Consider the following 24,780-nt stretch of genomic DNA (forward strand, 5'->3'; position numbering starts at 1 on the left):
ACTAGTGGATAATGATCAGTGCTTGAATGTAATTAGAAAAATAAAATAAAAATAATTACAGTCGCACATAGTATAAATATAACAAGTATTAAAAAGGAGCTTTGTCTTATACACATGCATATGATATGTGCTTATTAAGTTCAGATATTCTAGTCAACACTGATCAGGCAGCTACAGGTTTATGATTCCTGAAAAAGTTTTCCCTGTACAAGAAAAATTAAACAATAAATCAGCCGGCTAAATTTCGTGGTGCACTTCTGTGGAAACATCCAGCCCCAAGTTATCAGTTAATCAACAATGGTAACTCATCGAGCATGGAAGAGACACTTCTGTTTAGCTTTGCTACAAAACACCTGCGCCGACTACAGCAAGTGTAAAAGCACTCAGGAAGTGACAAAACCTCGGACTATAGCTCATAAATGGTACATTTATGGGGGCGATCGTGGCTCAAGAGTTGGGAGTTCGCCTTGTTTCCGGTTCGAGCCCCGGCTTGGACAGTCTCGGTCGTTGTGTCCTTGGGCAAGACACTTCACCCGTTGCCTACTGGTGGTGGTCAGAGGGCCCGGTGGCGCCAGTGTCCGGCAGCCTCGCCTCTGTCAGTGCGCCCCAGGGTGGCTGTGGCTACAATGTAGCTTGCCAGTGTGTGAATGGGTGGATGACTGGATATGTAAAGCGCTTCGGGGTCCTTAGGGACTAGTAAAGCGCTATATAAATACAGGCCATTTACCATTTACTGCACATATAGACCTTGGAGTGCTGTGGTGAATCAGCTTTCTCTACTGAGCAAGACAGCGGGGGCCTTGTACCTCATGCAAAGCATCTTCCACTAACGCACCCACTATTCCCAGTAACGTGAAATCTCCTAAGGACCTAAGAAATCCCATGCTTTTAAATAGCACAACATAAAATAAAGTCTATTAACTTTAACAGCCTTTAAGAAAAAAAAAAACCTGTATAGAAATAAATCCAATGAATTGTCTCCCCCAGTTTATTAACTGAAGTTTTATAGACTTGCAAACTTAAAGGTCCTTGAGTAACAGGCTACATATCTGTCTGCTGTTGTTAGTTATGTCTCAGTGTGTGCAGTGAAGTACATAACGAATGTCTGGACGAGGGGGCGGCGACGCTCACGCTACTCCTCGAAAATACTCAGCTCATTTCCTGTCTCCTTCTGCCTGTCTCAAAAGATTTTTTTCCAGGCCGTGAGCTCCATTACTCAGTGTCCCACCCCCATCTCCTCTTCCATAACTCCACACAGATTTGAGACAACAGGGAGCAGCTCTGGGTATTTATCGTTTTCACAGCTGCCTCGTACACTCTGGGCTTTTGCAAGGAGAGTGAGTAAGCGCTTACAAAAAGTGGAAGGAGTGGCCACAGGCCTGTCTGAAACCACTAATGCAACTTTGATGAGCACTAAACCTTGGAACACAAACCCATTTCTTCAAACATCAAAAATTCAACCAGTGCTGCTCAAATGTTCCTGGCAGATAATATACAAACCACAGAACAATGCTGTTTATACTGCTGGAAATCCACAACTTGTGAAATAAGTTGGTCACAGATGCCCCTGTTACATTTAATATTTTGATTTAATAAAGGCATTGCAAAATGTTGAAATCAATTTAAAAAAAGACAATCACAAACCAACCATCACAATTATTTTGCAAGACATTGAGTCAGCAGTAAGTGGGCAGCCACAGTCTGAATGTCTGTCGTCTGAAATTTACTTCTGTTTTCAGCTCATGGTTTGATTGTTTGAAAAAAAAAAAACATTTTAAGAAGATTTAAAATTTTAAGATCCAGGAAATCTACCATTTATGGTACTTCAAACGTGTTTGCGTCAACTGACTATGGCGAAAGTTGTGTATGTTCATAGTTTACAGAAAAAGAGAATGAGAAGTAAACTGTGGTAGAAGATCACTTTATTAGGGAAAAATATTTAATCTTCCAGTGACTTGCAAAGTACGTAATCGTAGCTATAACTCATGGTTACGATTTACTTGACATAAATAATTTCAAAAGGGCAGTCTTTTATCAACAGAGACTCTGAGCAAACAGACTTTTGAAGTTCCCATCTGTGCTATTCTCGACACTAGCTATGTTGCTGCCAGACCACCTTAGCCAGTTATTTAGACTTACGTTTGAGTTTTGAACAGTTATTTTTAACAGCTTTCTTTGAACAGACCACAGTGCAAATTATGAGAAAAAGCTAGCTTTCTATTCTGATACTCAGCCTTCTGCAGCATACAAAGACACTGTTTCATTTTTTTTTCATGTTTTTCAATTTCCTTTAAAAGAATGTCTGAAGACTAAAATGCAATAACTCAAACATGCTCGTCTTATTTTGATAGTTCAAGCCTCAAAACAGACATGCCTATCATCTGGCCTTGTTTTGAAATAAAAACAAACAAACACTGGTGTCACTTTTTAGAATTCTGCTCCTTACAGGCTCTCCACACTTACTTGCTTTGTGGCTCTTGAATGTCACCTGGCGTTCTCCTTTGCACATCTGCAAGAGGACTCTGTCACTTAAACATAAACATGTTTTTTTTGGCGCATCGGGTGCAACATGAGTCATCATAAGGTGCTCATAACACAGGATATGGGAGTGTTCCTTATTTGCTGATAGTCTGAAAGACTTAAAGGTCAATATTAGCTTTAGAAAAACTAAATAGTGGTGATACTTAGAAAATAAATCACAACTAGGTATTGCTATTGTGTGTTCTTACTAGTCAAAATGTTCCTCCATTTAAAAAAAAAAAAAAAAGCTTTCAGAGAGCATTTATAAAATGCGAAAAGCACCTTTTGTTTATGTTTACTTTGTTTGTCGAGAGTTTAGTACTGGAAAGCAAGTTCTGTGATAAAACTAGGAAAGCTACATTGTTTTGAGAAAGAGGCAGTCTGTTTGTGATTATAATTCCAAAGGATAAGATTCTTCAAGTATCAGAAGACTTTGTGACATGATCCTTCCTTGGCTGCTCCCCAAGCTGCTTCGATTTGAAGGGTGTGGCCCTGGCTTCTGCAGGGGTGGGCCTCACAACATAAAGTACACACTGCACTTTGAGGAGAAGCCTGGTTCTTGAGAAATGAAGAGGGGGAATCTCACTTTAGGCAACAGGGATGAAAATAAGATATACTTTATATAGCTATGCTGTACTTACACAGTAATCTTAATGTATAATTAATCTAAAGAAAGATTTTAGAATCACAAACATTAACTGCAGACTGCACTTTGAGGAGAAGCCTGGATCTTTTCATGTAAAAATGTTTAATTTAGTGTCAAACTTAAGTCTCAGTATATGGGTATACTACTACTACTACTACTATTACTACTACTACTACTACTACTACTACTACTAATAATAATAATAATAATAATAATAATAATAATAATAATAATAATAATATAATTATAATAATATTCTACTATTCTACTGCGGCACCCACGGTGTGGGACGGAGAGATTTCGCAGGTCTTTCCTCCCCACTGCTGTCAGACTCCACAACAAAGACTTTAACTGAACAAACACACACATCCACACATGTGCAATAAGACTAAGTGCAATAATCTTTTCTGGCATCGTTGTATTTTTACTCAGTTGTATATAGCATTCGTATTCTATTTTTATCTTATTGTATATTTTTATTCTATTTTATTTTACTGTATATAGTATATTATTTTATTCTATTCTGTACAGCTGTGTACTGTATTTATTCTTATTGTATTCTAATTTTTGCGTCATAACTTTTGCACTGTCCACTCCTGCTGTGACAAAACAAATTTCCCACGTGTGGGACTAATAAAGGTTATCTTATCTTATCTTATCTTATCTTATCTTACCTCTTTGAAAGTTTAAACATCATTCTTGTGTTTGTTACACTTTGTCATATTCATATTTGAACTGCAGAAAACCAAAGGGAATTTATTGGAAACACTTGTTACTCTGACTCTTTTGTATACAGGATGTAATGTGTCTACTTCAAATCTTTATTTTCCTGGATACCAGCGTTTGAAAAAAATAAATAGGGAGCCATCTACTGGGCAAAGTATGTAGTGTTCAGTGCCTTGACAGAATGAACAAATGAATTCCTAAAACTAAACAAATTTGGTGCACAGCACATGCATGAAAATAATTCACATGATATCGGCGTGCTTGTTGTCAGATGTGACATTAACTCTTCCTTGACCCGTTACAGAAAGAAGAGGTGCTTTTTAAAAATATAATTATGTAAAAGAAAAAAGTAACAAAATAAAAGTACTGTGTAAGTAAAGGCTGTGCATGAAACATTTTACACAAAAAAAGACTAGTTTTTTTTTTTTTTTTACACTTAGTGTTGAAGATAAAAGTGGTCACTATGATATCTAAGCTATTTCATAATACTGTATATTAGATAACAATTATAAATAATTAATGATTGCATTACTGAGTATTTGTTGCAAATACACAAGCTTTATTTGTAATGGCACTTTCCACTGATTGGAAGTTTACTCTAAGAAATCTTGTCATTAAACCACTGTCACTGAAACGACCTTACAGGTGTCATGAATCATAACTGTGATGACACATGTAGGAATTGCTACACAGAGAAAACAGTGTCCCGGGGTCACTTGTCAGTTTCAGCGTGAGCTTGAGATGACAGATATCAGCATCGATCAATTTCCAAACACACGTCAGAAATTCATCACAACTCAGAGAAATGGACATCCAGTGTTAATCCTTTTCCTTCCTTTACTTTGGCCCTTTTTTTTTCTCATCTCAGTCATCTTGTCATTTTCGGTCAGCCTGCCCATCTGTCTCTCTATGTGTCTCACTCTCCTTTTAATGGATCGTGCATTAGCCCTGGAGTGGTTTCCACTTTTATTTTGGCCAGCAACCATGTCAGTGAGACTCAACTGTGTCTGCCAATGGATGCATCAGGCGACGGGAGTAAAACATGTCAGTCTCCATGGTGACAGGCCTTATGGTCTGCATGCTGATATCTGCTCACGTTTGGTGTAGTGACAGAGCACAGAAATCTGACACTTACATTTAATCTCAATTAAGTTATATTCTGTATTTTGTTGGTTTTATTGTGTCACTTTGCTTCCAGTTTATCCATTTGCTTTCTGCTTCCACTTGGGCTTGTTTTGTTTGCTGTTAGTTTTCAGGATTCATTTCGGTGTCTCTTTCCTTCCATTAATTTAGGTATATCATAAATCTCACCTATGTTTGACTGTATCCACCACCACCTGTGTCTTGTTTTGCAATCTCTCTCTCTCTCTCTCTCTCTCTCTCACACACACACACACACACACACACACACACACACACACACACACACACACACACACACACACACACACACACACACACACACCGCAGTGATTTTGTTATATGTATACCTGTTCAAATGCCTGTTATGCCAAATATCTAACGCATTTAGACATGTAGATTTGGACAAAAACTGCTGAAGTTCAAACTGAGAAAGGTGATATAAATAAATGGTAAATGGCCTGTATTTGTATACCACTTTTCTAGTCCCTAAGGACCCCAAAGCGCTTTACATATCCAGTCATCCACTCATTCACACGCACATTCACACACTGGTGATGGCAAGCTACATTGTAGCCACAGCCACCCTGGGGCGCACTGACAGAGGCGAGGCTGCCGGACACTGGCGCCACCGGGCCCTCTGACCACCACCAGTAGGCAACGTGTGAAGTGTCTTGCCCAAGGACACAACGACCGAGACTGTCCAAGCCGGGGCTCGAACCGGCAACCTTCTGATTACTCGTGAGCCACGATCTAAGTAACTTTGAATGTGGCATTTTGATGCCAGACAGACTGGTCTGAGTATTTCAGAAACTGCTGATATACTGGGATTTTCATGCACAGTCATCTCTGGGGTTTACAAACGAAAAAATATCGAGCAAGCGGCAGCTCTCTGGGTGAAAATGGTTTGTTGTTGAGGTCAGAGGTCAGAAGGAATGGACATATTGCTTTGATCTGAAAGGAAAGCAACAGTTTCTTGAGTAACCACTTCTTGCAACCAAGGTATGCAGAAGAGTATCTCTAAACACATCAAACCTTGAAGCAACAGCTGGCGACTACACCAATGATACAGTTAAAGTGAGGATACAGTTTGCACCTCTGACAATAGAAAATTGCAAAAAACATTGCCTGGTCCCATGAGTCTCAGTTTCTGCTACAACATTTAGATGGTAGAGTCATAATTTAGGTAGAGCAACACGAACGCATCATCGATCCTGCCTTGTATCAACAGTAAAGGCTGGTAGAGGTGATGTTGTGATGGTGTGGGGGATATTTTCTTGGCAGACTTTGAATCTCTTATCAACTGAGCAAACCATTTTGACCAGCTTGGAAAGAAAGCTGGACTTTGAGTTTTATGAAGTTTTTCGTGAAACTCAAAGAAATCCAGTTGCTTTCGATTCCAAGCTCCTCGGAGTACCATGACCTGAATGACTGAGAACCTACACAGACATATCTACTTGAGTAATGTTGCTGACCCTGTCCATCTCTTTATGATCCCAGTGCACCCATTTTATGATGGCTGCTTCCAGCACAATGATGATTTGTGTCAAAAATATTTCACTGTACTTAAATGGCGTACACAGTCACAAGATCCCAGTCCAATAGAGGACCTTTGGGAAATGGTGTAATGGGACAACACATTTGCTGCAACTTTGTGATGCTATAATGGCAATATGGACCAACAAAGCAAAAAGGGCGTCCAACCCCCCTTTCTATAAACATGACTATGTGTAAAAGATGTGAGTGAATGCAAATCTCATTGCATATACTACTGTGGTTGACACATGAAGCCTGAATTCATACATTCATACACTAAGGGGATCCAGTTTTTTGGTTTCACTGGCATGCATTGGGTCTATTTTTATGTACCTTGGACGTTTTACTCACCTAGAATGATTTAAAATGTATTGAAAAGTGAGAGAATCAGTTGCAATGTACTAAGGTAATTCTGATACACAGAAAACAGACTTACAAATGTGCTAATCTATAATGTGTAAAAAGCTTGCCTTGAAATGCATGCCGATCATCACTTTAAGACATGAAAGGTCAGCTGGTTTTGAAAATGTCGATAAATTCAAAGCGTCTTCAAGTGCACCTGCTAAAACTATCAAAAACTGTGATTAAACTGGCCCTCATGGGGAGGAGAAAAGACCAAGGATTAGCTCTGCTGTAGAGGATAGTTTCATTAGAGTTATGGATAAGTTCGTTAGAGTTCCTGGCCTCAGACATTGGCAATCGATTGTACCTCAGATTAGAGCTCGAAGCATTTAAGTGGCAGACATCTTGAGTTTTTGTGAGACACAAAAGGAAATAGTCTGCATCTGTGTTTCCATTATTTACCACAGTTGGGAAGGTATAATGAAGCGGGAGCTTTCGCACCTTTCTGCGACACGTAAATGCAAAATATGAACTTGGGACCGGTGTGGTTAAACAATGAACCAACAATGAACCAAATACATCACACACACACACACATTTAATATAGACACTATGATAGTTCCAGATATGTCTGGTAGGAGGTTTACTGTAAGCAAGCAACTTTATTTTATAACACTAGCCAACACACTGTGTTTTAGTACAGCCTCACTACATTTTCTACCACCAAGAACTACAAGGGGTATTGTAGGCTGTGTTAATACTGCATGTGTCTGTTCTCTGCCAACTTTCCTCATAAAAATGAAAGTGGTGCTAAAACATAATAACAGTAATAAGCTTAATATGTCAAAGAGATTTGACTCAGGGCACAGGTGGGCAGGCCCGCATTAATCTTGTTCAAATGGCAACTCCCTCATAAATCCTCATCTCTTTCGAATGATGTTTTCTGTGAGACCAATGGCAGGCAGAGACGGATATTTCTCTTTCTATCTGTCCTCCTGTGTCATAGAACAGTGGGTGAGAGAGGCAGAGACCCAGCTATCCACTCAATAGCAATGTTAAATCAAAAGAAAAGGGCTTCTGCCTTTTGGGTGACTGGTGATGCCGAGCTCCCATCATGGAGTAGCAGTAATGAAGCATTTTCACTGAGGCTGTGGCAGCATCAGGGGGTGGTGGAGCCCCCAGGATTGCATTAAGACTCTCTGTTCCCTGTCACACTTGGAACACTATTTACCATCCCAAGTGACTGGAGGTGGAAAAGGAAAGCTTAATGCAGAAGTGGATTATTATTTTTTTCTACTTCTGTGTCTTAACAAACAGCAGGAACACTAAATGACTCAGTGAGAGAGCTTTCAATTATGACTATGACTTGATGTTAAATTACCAAAAGGAATTTTATTGACGGTGCACATCATCAGTTATCTACAATGTGTCAATTTTTGCAGGGTTGTTAACACTATTCCATTAAGAGCGATTCTGCTTACAGGGCTTATCATCTTGTTTAATCAAGCTGCACTGTGCGCTCCTCATCAGAGGATATTAGCTGGATTGATAACCATCTGTAATGAACAGCATCATTAGAGTGCATGTTTGTGGGGTGTTTGTGTGTGAGAAACAAGTGGCAACCTTCAGAACTGAAAAAATGAAGCCAAGTACTAAAAACTGCAGTTCCTCAAAAAGCCACTTAACGATGGGTCCAAAGGCAAATCCCACAGTTTCCATGTTTAAGACCAAATTTTACAACAGAAATAGTTTAAAACTTGGCGATTTGTTGATTGGTTGTTTTTTAGTTTTGGTTCTCATTTTGATTTTAATATTTTTGTTGTCCCAGTTTTTTCTTTTGTTTCATTTGTATGATTTGTTATCTAAATGTTTTTGCTTTCATCTCCCTGCTTTATCTTGGTAAATACCTATCTTAATGTGCCTCTTGTGCTTTTACTTTATTTTCCTCTGATTGTTTTCACTTGCTCTTAATTGTTTCCTGCTGTGCTCTGCCCTCACCTGTGTCCTGTTCTGTAATTAGTGTTTCCATAGTGGTCATGTGGCTGTGTGAGGCAGACAGGTTTAGGGCCCAAAATGCACGACTCTCAAGCAGGACTAAACCCAAAGACAGCTTTATTGCAGAATTTAAAGATTTACATAACTAAGCTAGTAAGGCACTAGGAATCTAAACTGGGGAAATACGACACAGGCACACAAGGGATGAGGGAGATCACTACTGTCCTCTACTGCCAGAAAGAGGCTCAGACAATATACACAAGAGGGAATCAGGGCAGAGAGGAAACACCTTGGGAACACAGATGGACATAATCTAACTGACGAGACAAGGGAACCAAAACTGAACATGATGCACACAGAACAAGTGACTATCAGATTAAAACAGAAAGTACATGAAACACACTGTAACACTGACTAAACACACAGAGAGAGGGAGACACCAGGTAGACATACAAAGACATGGGGGAAAATAAACATGGAGACATGACTGACTTCACAGGGGGACACATATAACTAACACAGGAAACTAGACACAAGAGGATGAGGAACACAGACAAGGAATGATAACAGAAACCTGAAGGCTAGATATCAAACTAAGACCTGGGGATACAAACAGCAGAGTGAATACAAAAAACTGGAACATAATAGCTTCATAAACCCAAAGTCAGTCATTAGTCCTACTCAAAACATTTACCTTATTCTGTCAATGTGTTACTACTCTGGGCTTTTTTGTTGCTATGCCTTACACTTGACTTTTCTGTCTGAAACTTGACAAGGACCAATAAGGAAGTATCTGTCTGCACAAGCCCATAGCCCATTCAGTCTGTGTGTTACCAATCAAATTTGAAATGATATTTTACTTTGGGCAATATTTACATTTTCTTTCTCAAAATAACAAAAAGAAGTTAAATAAATAAATGTTGACAATAAAGAATTAAATTCAATGGGAAGAACGTAAATTATTGACTGAAAAACTGTAGGCTGAACCTTAAGACACTGCATATTTTAAATAGCAAAGATTTTTCTGACTAGATGTCATCAAAACAAACATGCTCAACTAAATTGTAACATTTTAAGATGTGTAGTTTATTGAATATTCACTTTGTTGGTTTATAATAATCCATTCCATTTATAATTCTTAGAGCTTTAGTGTGTAGCATATACAGTGGAGTAGTGTTGGTGTTGCATAAGTTGAACCATACTTCCACAGAGTAGATCACATATGGAACCGAGCTTGCTATTTGGAAGCTATGAAATATATGAAACATGAAATCACACAAGGCCAGTACATTAGATCTCTGTAACATCTCAAAACGATGACGGCTGTCATTCATTTACTTGCATAGTCATTGGATAGGGCATAAAATATTATCCTAAATATCCTATTCAAGACATAAATCATTCTCATGCTAGAGTCAATTACAGATGATGCAAAAACAGCATAACTCATGTCATGCTCTGATACTTGCACCATATTAGTGTCTCTTTTCATCAGAGCTAAACAAATACAGTGTGATATGGAGCGAAAGCAGGCTGGTGATCTGATAGAAAGAGGCACTTTTTTTTCCTGTTTTGAAAGTGACTGCAAGTTGAAACGTGTGAGCAAAATCCCAGTATCGATTCCAGTAACAACCTAATCTCAAGTCAGAAAACCCATTAACATGAACCTCCGGCAAACCAATGCATCTCCATTAGGCTCCTTCTATTGTGGTGTGCCGCAACAAATTCATTCATTTGAACTCCCTACTGCACAGCCAAGCCCATGACTCAAGACATGGTGCTGACAATATAACTGTAACCAACACACACTTTTTTTTTCAACTTGGGGAGTAAAACATCATTATGTTTCCAAATGATTAAGCCTGTGGTCAGGTGATGGAGTGGAACAGAAATACTATTGTATGCTATATCATAAAATAATACCCTGAAAATAAATCTAATCTAATCAAAACAAAATACGTAATGCACAAACAGTTTTCTTGCCAAACATGAGCAACAGTGGAAAGTATTAGGACACATGATGCTAACCAACTAACAAGCATGGTCTACTTACTATTTGAGAATGTAAATGAATGAATGTTTCGAGCCTTAGGGCTCCCGTGTTTTTCAGGATTCTTCGGTGTATGAGCTACAGTTATGCATGTATGAGAACACTGGGGGCAGTGAGTGGAGTATTCAGGTTTGTAGTGCTAAATGTTGCTCACAGGACTACATAAGCCCTGAAGGAAAAACAAGATTCAGTCAGTCAGTGGCACTGCCAACTTTTTTACAATGAAGTAAAGCGAGTGGCAGCATATACCAGTGCAAATGGCCTGTATTTGTATAGCACTTTTCTAGTCCCTAAGGACCCCAAAGCGCTTTACATATCCAGTCATCCACACACACATTCACACACTGGTTATGGCAAGCTACATTGTAGCCACAGCAACCCTGGGGCACACTGACAGAGGCGAGGCTGCCGGCTGGCGCCACCGGGCCCTCTGACCACCACCAGTAGGCAACGGGTGAAGTGTCTTGCCCAAGGACACAATGACCGAGACTGTCCAAGCCGGGGCTCGAACCGGCAACCTTCCGATTACAAGGCGAACTCCCAACTCTTGAGCTACGATCGCCCAAGTGCAGACCTGGAATAAATCAAAACAGTGGATCAATAAAATAATTAAAGCGTTTTGGGGTTTTTTGTTGTTTTTTTACACAGTATATAAATACAGGGTGGGCCATTTATATGGATACACCGTAATAACATGGGAATGGTTGGTGATATTAAAGTCCTGTTTGTGGCACATTAGTATATGTGAGGGGGCAAACTCCTCAAGATGGGTGGTGACCATGGTGGCCATTTAGAAGTCGGCCATCTTGGATACAACTTTTGTTTTTTCAATAGGAAGAGGGCCATGTGACACATCAAACTTATTGGTAATGTCACAAGAAAAACAATGGTGTCCTTGGTTTCAACGTAACTTTCCCATGTTATTACGGTGTATCCATATAAATGGCCCACCCTGTAGACTATAATTATTTAGTTGTTCTGGCACAATCTCACCTAGATGAATATGAATATGGTCAGACCTTAATCTGGTTGCATAGGATCCTTATAACTGTCATGCAATTGTGCATCTTCTTAAAACACAGATGTATTTGATTGCCTGTAACAAACCTGATCTCCTTCAAACGCCCACATACATACAAACACTAGCAAGCTCTGCCAGGTATCTTGCCTTGCCTCTGCTCTTGGAGTTGCAATGCTTTCTCACACATAACAATTTGCTGTTATGAGGTTTTTATAAGACCACAGATGATAACGTTTCCTTTTTGTTGAGACAGGTAAAATGTTCTGATACAATGTATCATTTTAAAATGAAGGAAAATTTCCAAATTTGCAGATGTTTTTACATTTCTCTAACTATGCATTAAATGTGATTTATGGAAATGCCCAGTAACTTTTATTTAAGAAGAAAAAAAGTACTATAGTGGCAGAAAGCTGCAGACATTGTCTTTGTTTATATTTGGTATTTAATTACTATTACAGTGTACTGTGTGTCCCCATGTGTCTCTAAAGTGACAGTGTGATAAGATGTGTCTAAGCAGCTTGGCACACATTAGCATATCCAGCAACTCATCACCAACCTTTCACTCTCAACTGGATGCGATTCAAGCTGAAGCGTTACATCCTGTGAGACTCTGGGCCAACAGTGGAGGAGTGAGACAGCCTCTCCCCACATACTACTTCACAACATTTTTTTTTCCAGCTAGGTTGAAATAAACATTTATTATTCACAGGCAAAGTCAGTATGAGTCACCGTATGAGAGCTGAAGTCTCAACTAATGTGCATTTCACAAAGCCATCACCTAAAAGTGTAATGATTACCCCACATTAGCATAAATTATCCCAGGCAAGGTCAATAGTTATTTATTTTCTTTGATGGAGTTAAGAATAGAGGACGCCGGCTGCTGTGAAAAGCCTTCTGAGGCATGTTTGTGATTTGTGATTTGGGGCTTTATAAATAAAACTGGCCTTACTTCCCTCTAGGAGTCAGCGGCTGTTGTGAGACCCTAGGGATTTTTTTCCCCCAACTGAGTCGTTTGATCGGATTTGGAGGATAGAAGGCGCAACGCTGCGGAAGCAATGTGAAGGTTGTTCGAAGATCATGTGCATTCAGTTTTGCTTCCATCTGTATCTCATCTGCTGGTGGGGGATCAGAAATGCTCAAGGCAAATCTGAAAGGAGCTGATCCACATATTACCAAGTCTGGCTGGCATTTCAACTGGGAAAGGACTTACTCAGTTCTTAGGATGAGGTAAAGATCACTGCATTTAAATGAAATTATGAATGTGATCCCTCAGTGCTTTTGACATCAGGATGGCTGTTTGTTTGTTTAATCTCAAACCTCTGCAAATAAATTATTCTGGGATTAAAAAATGTTCTAAAAAACACCTTTCGGTTCTAAAGTTTTATATATCAAACATAATTGTAGAAGTTCTTGCTTCTACTTTAAAATAAGGAAAATACAACCTCAACTTATTACACAATGTTATTAAGTATTTAACAAAAACTGAACCAACAACCTTATTGCTTCCTTATGAGACGAGGATACGTATCAGCTAAATCCATCAGCCATCATGCTACAGGACTTTGGTAAAAAGCAAAGGAGCAGATCTACAACAGAATGGCTGAGAAAGAAAAGAATCAAAGCGTTGGAATGGCCCAGTCAACAACCAGCCGTTAACCTGACTGAAGTGAAGCAACGTTACAAAGAAGAGTGGGCCACAATTCCTCCACATCAAATAGAGATACTGATAAAATCAGAAAACAATTACTTCAAGTTATTGCTGCTAAAGGTGATTCTACAAGCTGGGTCATGGGATGTGCTTACTTTTCCCCTCACGCTGCTGCGTTTAGGCTTAGTTTGCTAATGTTTCACTCATCTGAGGTTAAATTTTACTAATTTCAGAAGGGTGAGATGACCAGATGTTTTTATTTTTTATCTTATTCCTGATACATAAAACCTTTAAACTAAAAAGGTACTTTTTCCACATGACTGTACATTAGTTAAGTCACTTAACTATTAATCGAGCTAAAGTGACTCTTCTCTATAAAAAAAACCAAACAAAAAATCACATTGTTTTAGTTTTGTCTATTTGTTTGATGACTATTCATGATAGCAACCATGTCTGTACATCTCAAAATACATCTAGGTCAAAGGTTTCTCATCTATCGGTTGTTGCATTGATTTGCTGAAAATACACTGATATCTCTGTTACTTATTTAGCAGGATACAGATGCACTTTCTACACCCATTCATGTTTTTTAAAGTGCTTGCTTTTTGCAGCCTTCCTGTTTGTTCAGCAAAACAAGTATGAGATCAGAGAGTCAGAGTAGCTAAGTGCTGCAGAGAACAAAATCCAGGTAATTTTTAAACAAGTGGTGCTTGTGTCAAAATGACAGATGGCGTGATTTGAGCTTAGAATCAATCTCACCTGATGGCTAAGCAGCAAACAGCACTGATGTCTGCCAGAGAACTGGCTTCACTGAGAACAAAACCAGGTGATTCAGCTGAAGATGAAACTGAAACAAATTCTTGTTTCTGCAATCGGCGTACAAAGCCACATATTTTGCATTTTAATCCATCTTTGTGACATTTCAGTAAATATAAGTGTGTGCTTCTTAAGTCAATACAGAAAGCCAATTTTGCATTAGTACATAAATTTTAATAGTAGCATATGTCTTTACAAAAGGAGCATTGTGTATGTGGTTTACAACATTTCTAAATATTTCTACATCAACACTTTATTAAAAATAACAGGCTTGAAAAGTCCTCTTATAGTAATTGAGTGTCTAAATTTTACTTTACATAGTACAATACATACAGTAAGCCAGTTTTTTCTTTCTAGTGTATGAACATTTGAACAGTTATGGTGTTTACAAGACTGGATTATATACTGGTAATGTCTAAATCCCAGGAAAACATGACTTACTTGTCTGAGCAAAGAGCTATCAACCCTCTAAGGCCTTGATTATACTTTCAACGTGGGTCCACTTGGGTCCAAATGATGTCAAATTTTTCAGCAGACAGTGAGGTTGAGGATTCATGTGGCTATCCACATGCCTGCCATGTTTTGTGACCCACACAGACTAATTTGGAGACTTTACATTACAATACACCAACTACGCACACGCCCCAGGCGGCAAACTTCAGATAAGTATAACAAGAATGACTATTCGGCTGTACTGTCTCCAGCTGTCTGTGTTCATATCCACAAAGGAGTATAATCAAGGCTTATGGAAAACAGTCAGTTTATCATACTAAAAAAATAGAACAGTTGACAGATAAAACAACTTGCCGACTTTAGTAGGCCCATATTTGTATAATTTTCCATTGCAGCTTGTAAGGGACATTTAACCAAAGCACAAACATCAATTAGCAGATCAAAGCCTACTAGCTACATTTTCAGTGTAAGTGCAGTGCATCGTATGGTATGTTTCATGTGAAAACCAATTTGTATCTTTGGGTCTTAAGGTAAAGTTACTGTAACCCCTTTAGGACAAGAACTACTTGCCACTGAAAAGCTGGCACTACCATCCACACTAACACAGAACAAATGACCTCCAGTAGTGAAAATTTTAAAGGACAACTATATATGAGATTTCATACATAGCTGAACATATTTATAACAAGGTTTACCACAGTTCTGCTTAGTGTTACATCATTTCGGGATACATACATTTACTGTTTTTACAGTACAACTGTAATATCAGAAACTTCCACCTTCTGCTGCTGGGTGATGAAATACATCGCTTACAGGTGAAAAAGCAACTATGGAAAAGGTTGAGCAGGGGAAAAAAGCTGTGTGTGTTTAATTTGATTTGTGCTTCTAATTACATTTTGTTCACATCTATCTAGTCCTATCGAAGCAGACTATGACAATATGATTAGATTTTGTAATAACCACTTTTACTGAAGGAATTTGACATTAAGGGCATGACGACAAGTCATTACTCCTAACTCACTATTATGAGAATCTGGTCAGCGCACTAACCAGATGCCTTTCTCACACATAAAGGATAATATGAGATGGTCAAGTTCAGATGCATTCTCACAAATGGAAATACCCAGTTTATTTTGGGTAAGGAGAGTTATCAGGATAGAGCATGCAAAAAGCAGATAAATCATGCCCACTCACTCGCTGTGAATTCACAGGTCAGTTAGCTCCTCTATTCTCAGAGGTGCTATACATCAAGCTCTTGTGAGAGTGTACTGGGGAACTGGCTGGTTTTGATCTGACTCTGCTGGACATCTGCACATGCACTTCCATGGGGTGATGTCTATAAAAATTACTTTTGTGTAATTGACATGCCACTGCTGTAACAGTCAATTTAAGTGTCTTTAATGAATGCAGTTTCCTGTTCTTTCACCTTAGAAAGACACCAAATACACTAATGATCATTATAACCATATGTTCCGTTTCATCAGCATATAGGAGAATCTCAGTGCTGCTTATCTTGCAGATATTTTAACACTTTCTAAATATTTTAACAAGCACCATCTCTGTTCAGTGGCATAATTAAGCTGCTTTGTCCTAAATTGCTTAGCAACTATCTGGTGGTTGTTTCAGATGGCCCAGTTCAACCTGAATCTTAAGCCCCATTTAATTTCCATCCTCCCTCCTACATAATAAGTGAGTGTCGTATGAGCAGAAACACGAAAACAAACTTAAGCTAAAAAAAAAATCCTTTTGATTAATGGTTGAGAGCAAAGATTTCTTTCTGTTTTTAACTAAAGAGTTGCTGTGCACATAACCTTATTCTCAAGTTCTCAAGCTGTAGCATTCAAAAGTGCTTGTTGCTGATAAATGCTGCCAAATTTCAGTCTTTCCCCTCAACGAAGAAGTATAGCAGTGTATATGTCACTGTCAAGTATCGCTACTTTTACACCCTCAGGTCTGTCCCTCCCCTTCCCTGCCAAAAAGTGTGAGGGATAAAAAGAAAGACAGCGAGAGACACAGAGAGCGAGAGATTGTCTACAAAGCCTCCTTCGGGGGTCCGGAGACTGAGAAAAAGCAGGATGTGTGAGTGTGCGGGTTGTCTTTGTCAGCATGTGTTCATCAGAAAGTGCAGGCATAGACAACGCCCACCACCACAATGTTTCCAATAGTGGCGATGATGGCAATCCAGAGCCAGATGGCATCGCTGGACATGGACTGCGGCTCATCCTGCTGGCCTTGTACCGAGGCGGCTGAGGCAGCGGCATGGACGCTGGCCGAGGAGTTAAAGAGCGAGTGCTCGCCGCTGTAGTCATCATTGGGCGAGGAGTCCATGAAGGCTCCTGTCATTACAGGGATCTAGGAAGGGAGAAGGGAAAGTGAGGAGAGAGTACAAAATAAGTTTTGCACTCAAGGGAGATGCAGAGAAAATTATTTTCACATTACAAGATTGTAGGTATATTCTTACATTTCATGCAGAAAAGAAGTCTGAAATCTAAATCTAAACTCCCAAATTAAAATTGAATAAAAAAGGTCACAAATTCATAAACCATTTAAAAATAAGTTTTTCAGACGGATTTTGGTTGTTTATTTGACAACATAAACAATCATCTTTTTTGCTTTTAGGAATAAACTGTTGCTTTTAGTATATCAAGGTATGGACGAAACCTTTTGTGAAAATGTAAATATAAATTGTAATAAAACTAAAAATGTTGATGTAAAGGTGCAATTACTGGCTTTGAATAATAAAGTTATTTTGCCTGTGTTTCTACTGTAAAACACAATATTTTGGTATAAATTCACCAATAGGAATCAGTGTGAAAATTACTTGATTTCATAACAATCATTATTTTTATTGTTAACGTTCCTGAAAATCTGTCATTAAAAATTCACCAACACACTAACCTCACAACTTTCGACATGTCTTAGAAGGTCAAGAAAATTAGCCAATCAGAATTGACCATGAATTATCCCTGTCTCCCTTTAGCAGTTGCACAAAATCTGTCTGAAAAATGATGGTAGACAAATGTCCCATTAGGGCCTCCTCTTCCAAAGAGTTCGTATTAACTGCACTGACATTATTGCTTCAGACCTTTTTCAGAAAGTTAAAAATTTATTTAATTTATTACCGAGCTCCCAGCATTGCCTGTAGTCTCTCATCTAATTCAACTGAATATTAATGTTTTTAAGTGACTTTGTCTTTGATGAAAGAATATAATCTGACATAGACAAAACATAAATCCCCACTTTGAGTGCAGCACATCAAACCTCCAAGACAAATATGCCCTTTCCCTCCAAACCCAGCATGCCAGATTGTAAGGTAATTGGTTAAGTTTCCTAAACAGGCATGGAGTGTCCTTTTAGTTTCAGATACTGCTGGATAAGTTTTTAAAACACAGCATGTGTGTATGCTTGATAAATATGAAAATTAGATTTCAAACATGACAACTGAAAATGACTCATTGCTTAGGAGTCCGAGTCCTATAAATGTTGACGCTCTGGCTTTAGCAACGTGCATGATTGAGAAATGCATGACAGACCATTATATTGTCTGACTGGAGAACTAACTCTGCAGAGGATGTTGGGGAAAAAGAGCAAAAAAACAAAACAAAAAAAACCATTCTAAAAATACCTCGGAGGCATGTTGAGTGCTCGCTTACACAGATGTTCTCTCTTGCTCATTTGCTTACCTTCACTCTCTCTCCCGAACACGGGCTAATGCACAAAGACGTTAACACACACACACACCTCGTCTTTCCCTCGCACAAGGGAAAACACTGTTTAGAAAGCATTCTGCCGCTCTCCATTCATTGGCCCCTGGTGGTGAATAATGACATGACACATCCTGTAAAGCGCCTGCTGTTCACATGAGCATGATGGGGGTAGACAGGCATGCATGAGGTCCAGCAACCTGTGTTTTCTGCCCTCCATTCTGTCACTGTAAGTGCTGACTCATCCCACTGTGGCATCTCAAATCAACCTTTTCCATTTTAACGTTTCTTTTTATATTAAAAGTTTGCACGAACAACATGTAATGCAAATCAGAATCAGTGGGAGCCTGTGAAGTAGTCAGGCACGAACGTCAAGGAAGGTGGTAGAGAAGCAGACTATGCAGACATTTCAGGTTTCCAGAGGTGAGCAATTTACAGTGAACTTAATGTATAACTTAACAAAACTTCCCACAATTCAATTAACAAACCTCAACACAACATGGCTCTGGTAACACCGCTCACCTCTCCTCTCTCCTGCATCTGGTAGAGACTGGCTTTAAATAGGGCCATCAATTTCCCTCCAATTGCCCAGCCAGTACCACTCACTCAACTGAGGGATCTAAAACTCTACACAGATTATCTAACAACACAAAACCTCTACACACTTCTAACATGCACATTTACACAACTAAATGGCGGTATTAACAAAAGGAAAAACATTCAACAAATCACTTTAAACCTTAACACAAACAAAAGGAAGCATCTCTATGGAAAAAGAAACCCCTCCACTTGGTTTGACCTGCTGATGTCATATGTGACATCAGCAGGACTTTAAAATGAGGAAATGCCAGGCAGGCGTTTCCCCACACCTGACCCTTATGAAGACTGAAAAGACAAACAAAGTAAGTATGAACAAATGACTTAATCAGTAACATAATAAAATATAAAGAAACATAACTTAGTATTTGTCTTAATTTGCAGAATGTTTGATTTGCCGGCAACAAAACGCTTACACAAACAAACCCGGGATAGTGAGTGAAGCAATGTTACTTAACAAATAGCAAATCATAGCAAATACATAGAAACAGAATAATGTGTAAAATGTGCAAAAAAAAAAGGTAAACCCATATGGGACAAATGGAGAGCATTGCAACTGCTCCTCCACTTTGTCACAGAGCCACACTACACAAGGCCGCACCTAAAAATGTCATACTATATATCTAACCATGTCTCTAAAACAAACCTACAATTGCAACACAACTGACATTAATGACATTTGCATGCACAGTGATCTGTGTGGATTGTCTTTCAAATACTGTCCCACAGGTTTATTTGTTTACCTTGTACCTTTACAAGCCAACTCCAACCTTTCTCCTCAAAAAGTGACTGATTTGATTATTTCACTCTAATCTCTAGACACTACCTTAATTGTAACCTTATCCTGCATTCAGAGCTCCACCTCCATCTTGCCCAATTTAATGTTCAATCAGACAATAACTGATGTGTGCCACGCTGTCTGCATTCTTTACCTTTATGTTTTATTTATTGGTAACTCATTAGCAAGCTGTCTGGATCAGTGGGTATTCATACTAATAAAGTGAAGTGGATAATGGAAGCGTGTGAAATACTAGTTCAGTAATACGTCTTAATATAAATATTTGATCCCCTAGGTTTGGCCCTCTTGTTCAGATGATAAGTGGGACTGCTTCTATAACTACAAGTCCACAATTACTCTGTGGCTCATTCATATGAGAGTAGAGCATCAAGCAGTTAAAAACTAATGGATCACTGGAAATTAGAACCTTCAAGGTCACATGCATCCCATAGCGTTTGAACATTTAGGCAGGAAATGGAGGCCGTCCCCTAAGAATTACTGCTAGGATAAAGCTCTAGTACTGACTAAAGTTTCCTGATATTTGGAAACATTCATCTCCTCAACATAACAGTGAACAAGTGGCTAAATGGCTTCAATAACCACATTCAGCCACTTTCAGACCATCTTGGTACCAAATTGAAACCTTACAAATGACCTCAGCACTCAAGAGTATCCCACTGGGAAAGGTGAAAAGAGTCTAATTTCTCTGGTTGTTTTGTAACTTGTGGATATTTGTGTTTCAACCACAAAGTAAACAGTGTAAAAAAAAAAAAAAAAAAAAAGGATGATTTTCAAAAAAGTTATTACTTGTGTAATTACTGTAATATTTTCTCTATACTCTTGAAGGCCTTGTGGTACAAGACGTTGTCTTGATACAATTATGACTGTATAAAATCAGCCACCGGATGGGTATGTTCATAGCATTGTGGTTGATATATCCCATCGTAAATGGTCACGTGTTTAATAAATCAATTGTTTAATGCACAGTACTTTTTTTGTAGCTGACAAAAGCAGTGGACTAGGAAAGCTAACTTCTTCCACTAAACGCCTTACTCAGCATTGTTGGAGTAAAATGCAGTCATTAGGAGAGATTGTCTGTTTGTTATTTGCAAGTAATCAGATTTGTCTGTTAAGATTTTCCAACCTACTTGTTATGGTTGCTTTAAAAAAAAAAAAAAAAAAAAAAAAAAAGACCTCCTTGTCCTCCTAGTCTAAGAAATGAAGTTGATTTGGAAATGCCTTAAACTTGGAATTTGTAATATTACTTTCTACCACAGCTGATATCACATTGCATTTTTTTTTGTAATGCAATGCTATAAAACATTACTAAATTCAATAATCACTTTACAGATAATGATAGATTACAAAAAACACACTACTTGCATTTCAAAAGTGTGGCAGTTATCTGCATGATGGTTGGATACATGAAAAAAAATCTAACTTGTATTTTTTTTACCATGCACACTTATGAATATTATTTTCATTTTCATTCTACCTTAAAGTCTAATCAATGAAGCACTCTTTGCCCTGGTTTCCAACTATGGAACAGTAAAATAAAGATACTGTGTGTCCTCATTTGGATAGAGATTTATGTTGGTGTGCAAGACTACAGCCTAAGGTTTAGGTTTTAATTGGTAGTTATGTGACATTGCACCCCAGGCCAATGTTGTAGAGTAATGCAAAAGTAATATAACAAGTAGTGTAACAAATTACTTTCTCCTGGGAATAAACAAGTAACATAATGCGTTACTTTTTGCAAAATTGATGCAAAAAAAAAAAGCCCGATTTTACAGAAGTCTATTAGAAATTGACTTCTCACTTGATTTATGACCTCAGTAAACAGATTCCTGTTAAGGTTATGGCTTATGGCATACTTTATGGCTATCCTACCAGAATCATACTCTCTGTTTCCCCCTCTGTGATAATGTCTGTTTTCAAAAATGCCAAATACGAGGTCTGAAAATGAGAGACCACAAAATATAATTTCATATGGCTACATTTTCATACATGCATGTATCAAATTCATGGAGTAGGGAACTTGACTTTCCGATGATTCACTTCCTTGAGTCAGCTAAACAAATACATTTGCCTGACATCTGTGCCTCCTGGATACATTTACACGCTTTCCCAATTTCCAGTAGCTATCGAAAAGTGCAAATAGCTTCTTTCCTTCAATTCAAAGGACCAGCTGTGCAGATAATACATATGATAGTGTAGTATTTTGTGTAATGTTGTGCAGATGTTTATCCTTTATTTGAACACGAAGGGCTAGGATTCAGAAGCTATGGAATAGAAGAAGAGAGAAAATGAAGTGGTTAAAATTAAAGCTATTGAGAGTGGGGTCTGGATTATTCAAAGCCAACACGACCTTGTTTTGGAAAAGACATGCAGTCACTAAATTTTTCAAGTGTAACTTTCCATCCTTGGAGTGGCATGGAATTAGTTTATGCCACTCAAATGGGTTTGTTGCAGGCACCTCAGGAAAAAAATACTCACACACATTTGCACGTATATACATATATCAGTACAGGAGTGTGGATAACAAACCAAATGAACAAGCATATAAAAAAAAAAAAAATTTGAGAAAAAAAAACTGTAAAAATGCAACTTACTGTTCATCTTTAACCAATTGAATCTGTGGGGTTGTTTTTTTTTTTTTTATATTAAATGAAATCAACACACACACACAAACTAAAACAGTAAAAAGTTGGGACACAACTTCACTCCAATAACAGCGGAGAAATTGCCCAACTTGCATATTTCACACCTTCTTGGCTTTGAGTGATGGCTACACCTGTGCAACACACCATGCAGCAAAACTACAATCTACAGCAGATGATACAGTGAAAATGTACAATTCCACCTGCTCAGCTCTCACAGCTTTGATTTATTCGTCCCAGCTGTTCCTAGAGCTGTCCTCCTACATGGATGATCACAGTAATTGTGAAATAGAATGGACTGTAATTGCCTCCTGGGGGATAAACCACCAGTAAGTGTTGAACTGAAATGGTTTTTATTCCAGATAAGAAAAGCCCAAACAAATGTCTCTGAAGAGTGGAGAAACCAACACATATACCTAACCACAAAAGCACTCACGCATGACCATTAAAACAAAATCAGATAGAACTAGGTGGTTCTCAGCATTAATCCACTGGTCAAGTGGAAATAAATGTAGTCAAACTTTTCCTTTCACCCTACCATTTACTTCCACTTATCCAATACAGGAATACGGGGGGCTGAAGCCTTTCCCAGTTGTCACAAAGCAGGGGGCAGTATATACCCTGGACAGCTTGTCAATCTAATATTAGTGCAACCAATCATGCTAACGGACAATTCAGAAGCACTAATTAAAAAACATGTCTATGAACTGTGGGGGAGGCTGGGGTACCCAGGACCTTCTTGCAATGAAGCAACAGTGCCCCTCCTGTACTGATGTTTATTTATCCCAAATTTTGAGTCACTTGAATTGAACACGATGCTTTACATTGCAGTAAAAATGACTAAAACATTATTTAATACCTGAATTTTAGCCAAAATAGCTGAAATGTTGGTAAAAAGTTTTTTTTTAATTAATATAATTTTGTTGAAATTGGGCTCTTACGATTTGGAATTTCATCAACTATGAATTCCGAATACACTTTTTTTTCCTATTTGACCTTTTGACCTCTCCTGTGACCTTAAATTTGACCTTACAATTTGCAGCAAATCTGTGGCTACATCCACACGTACATGGGTATTTTTCCATTTCTGTTTTGAAAAAAAAAAAAAAAAAAATCCCATCCACACGTGCAGTTTTTCGTCCACATGTAAACGCAACAAACAAAGTCAAATGCTGTTAAGAGAATGCCAAAGCAACAGGTGGCAATATGATCCTAACCGTCTAGAAATGTTGGCCAATCAGAAGTCTAGAAGCCTGGGAGGAAAAGCATAAACAAATTCATCTCACGTAAATAATAACGTGGCGCACAGCGTGACGTCAAAAAAAGGCGCACACCTTTGACGTGTGACTGAATCTCTATTTTCCTCGTCCACATGTAAACGCAAAAACTGAGTTTTCGAAAATCTCCAGCCTGGCAGGAGTTTTTAAACATTTTGTTTTCAGTGAGGCCCAAAAGCATAGAAAAAGCCGCATTTCAAAAATCCCCCACGTAGGTGTGGACGCAGCATGTGCAAAGTAAAGGTAGACTGAAATATCCCACAAATAATATATTTGTTTATTTTCTTCACAATGTGATGCTGAAAAGGCATAAAGAACTTGCACAGGTGAAATATAATCCTTATATTTCTTGCATTGGTGTCCTACATTGTTAAATAATAAAAAAGTTTGGTTCTGGAGACATCCAAAAAGATGTAATAATACTGTGAGTAAATAATGAAGTCACACCTAGACAGAACATTTTGACTTGGCCCACCAGGCTGGGGCTCTAAATAAATTCAGTACAGGGCTGTGAACAGAGTCCTGCCACACTTAATAATAATAGTAGTAATATGTTTTACATTCAGTCCTTCTTTATCATTTTTATTATATTTTTATTCTTATTTAATGAAACAAGATGAAAAATTACTATATATATATATATATATATATATGGACAGACAGTTTATGATGAATAAAATGCATCTAAAAAAGTGGACATGGGTCCATAAAGTAAATACATTTAAAAATAAATAAATAAAAAATAAAAGTACATAAAAACTATACAGTCTTTTAAAAGATAGCCAGTTCTTTTTCATCACATAAAAGTCAATAAGAAGCAGCACATTTTATCTCAGAAGCCGAAATTTTTCTGAAAAACTGTTGACCGGTG

General features: G+C 38.2%; 1 protein-coding gene across 4 annotated transcripts in view; it reads right to left on the reverse strand.

Moving 5' to 3' along the window:
• Window positions 1–14,634: 14,634 nt before the first annotated feature.
• LOC308389691 (uncharacterized protein C14orf132-like) overlaps window positions 14,635–24,780 on the reverse strand; it is a 41,553-nt gene continuing 31,407 nt past the window's right edge. For 2 of the 4 annotated variants that reach the window (XM_080871178.1, XM_080871177.1), the window contains exon 2: window positions 14,635–17,245. In XM_080871178.1, coding sequence (XP_080727304.1) covers window positions 17,009–17,236 — 228 coding nt within the window. In that variant the 5' untranslated portion in view covers window positions 17,237–17,245 and the 3' untranslated portion in view covers window positions 14,635–17,008. Of the gene's footprint in view, window positions 17,246–18,634; window positions 18,706–19,085; window positions 19,126–24,780 lie in introns of those variants that run through there. The other 2 variants (XM_080871179.1, XM_080871180.1) reach the window with 2 other exon arrangements.

Source organism: Rhamphochromis sp. 'chilingali', assembly GCF_963969265.1.
Source record: "Rhamphochromis sp. 'chilingali' genome assembly, chromosome: 21".
NCBI lineage: Eukaryota > Metazoa > Chordata > Actinopteri > Cichliformes > Cichlidae > Rhamphochromis > Rhamphochromis sp. 'chilingali'.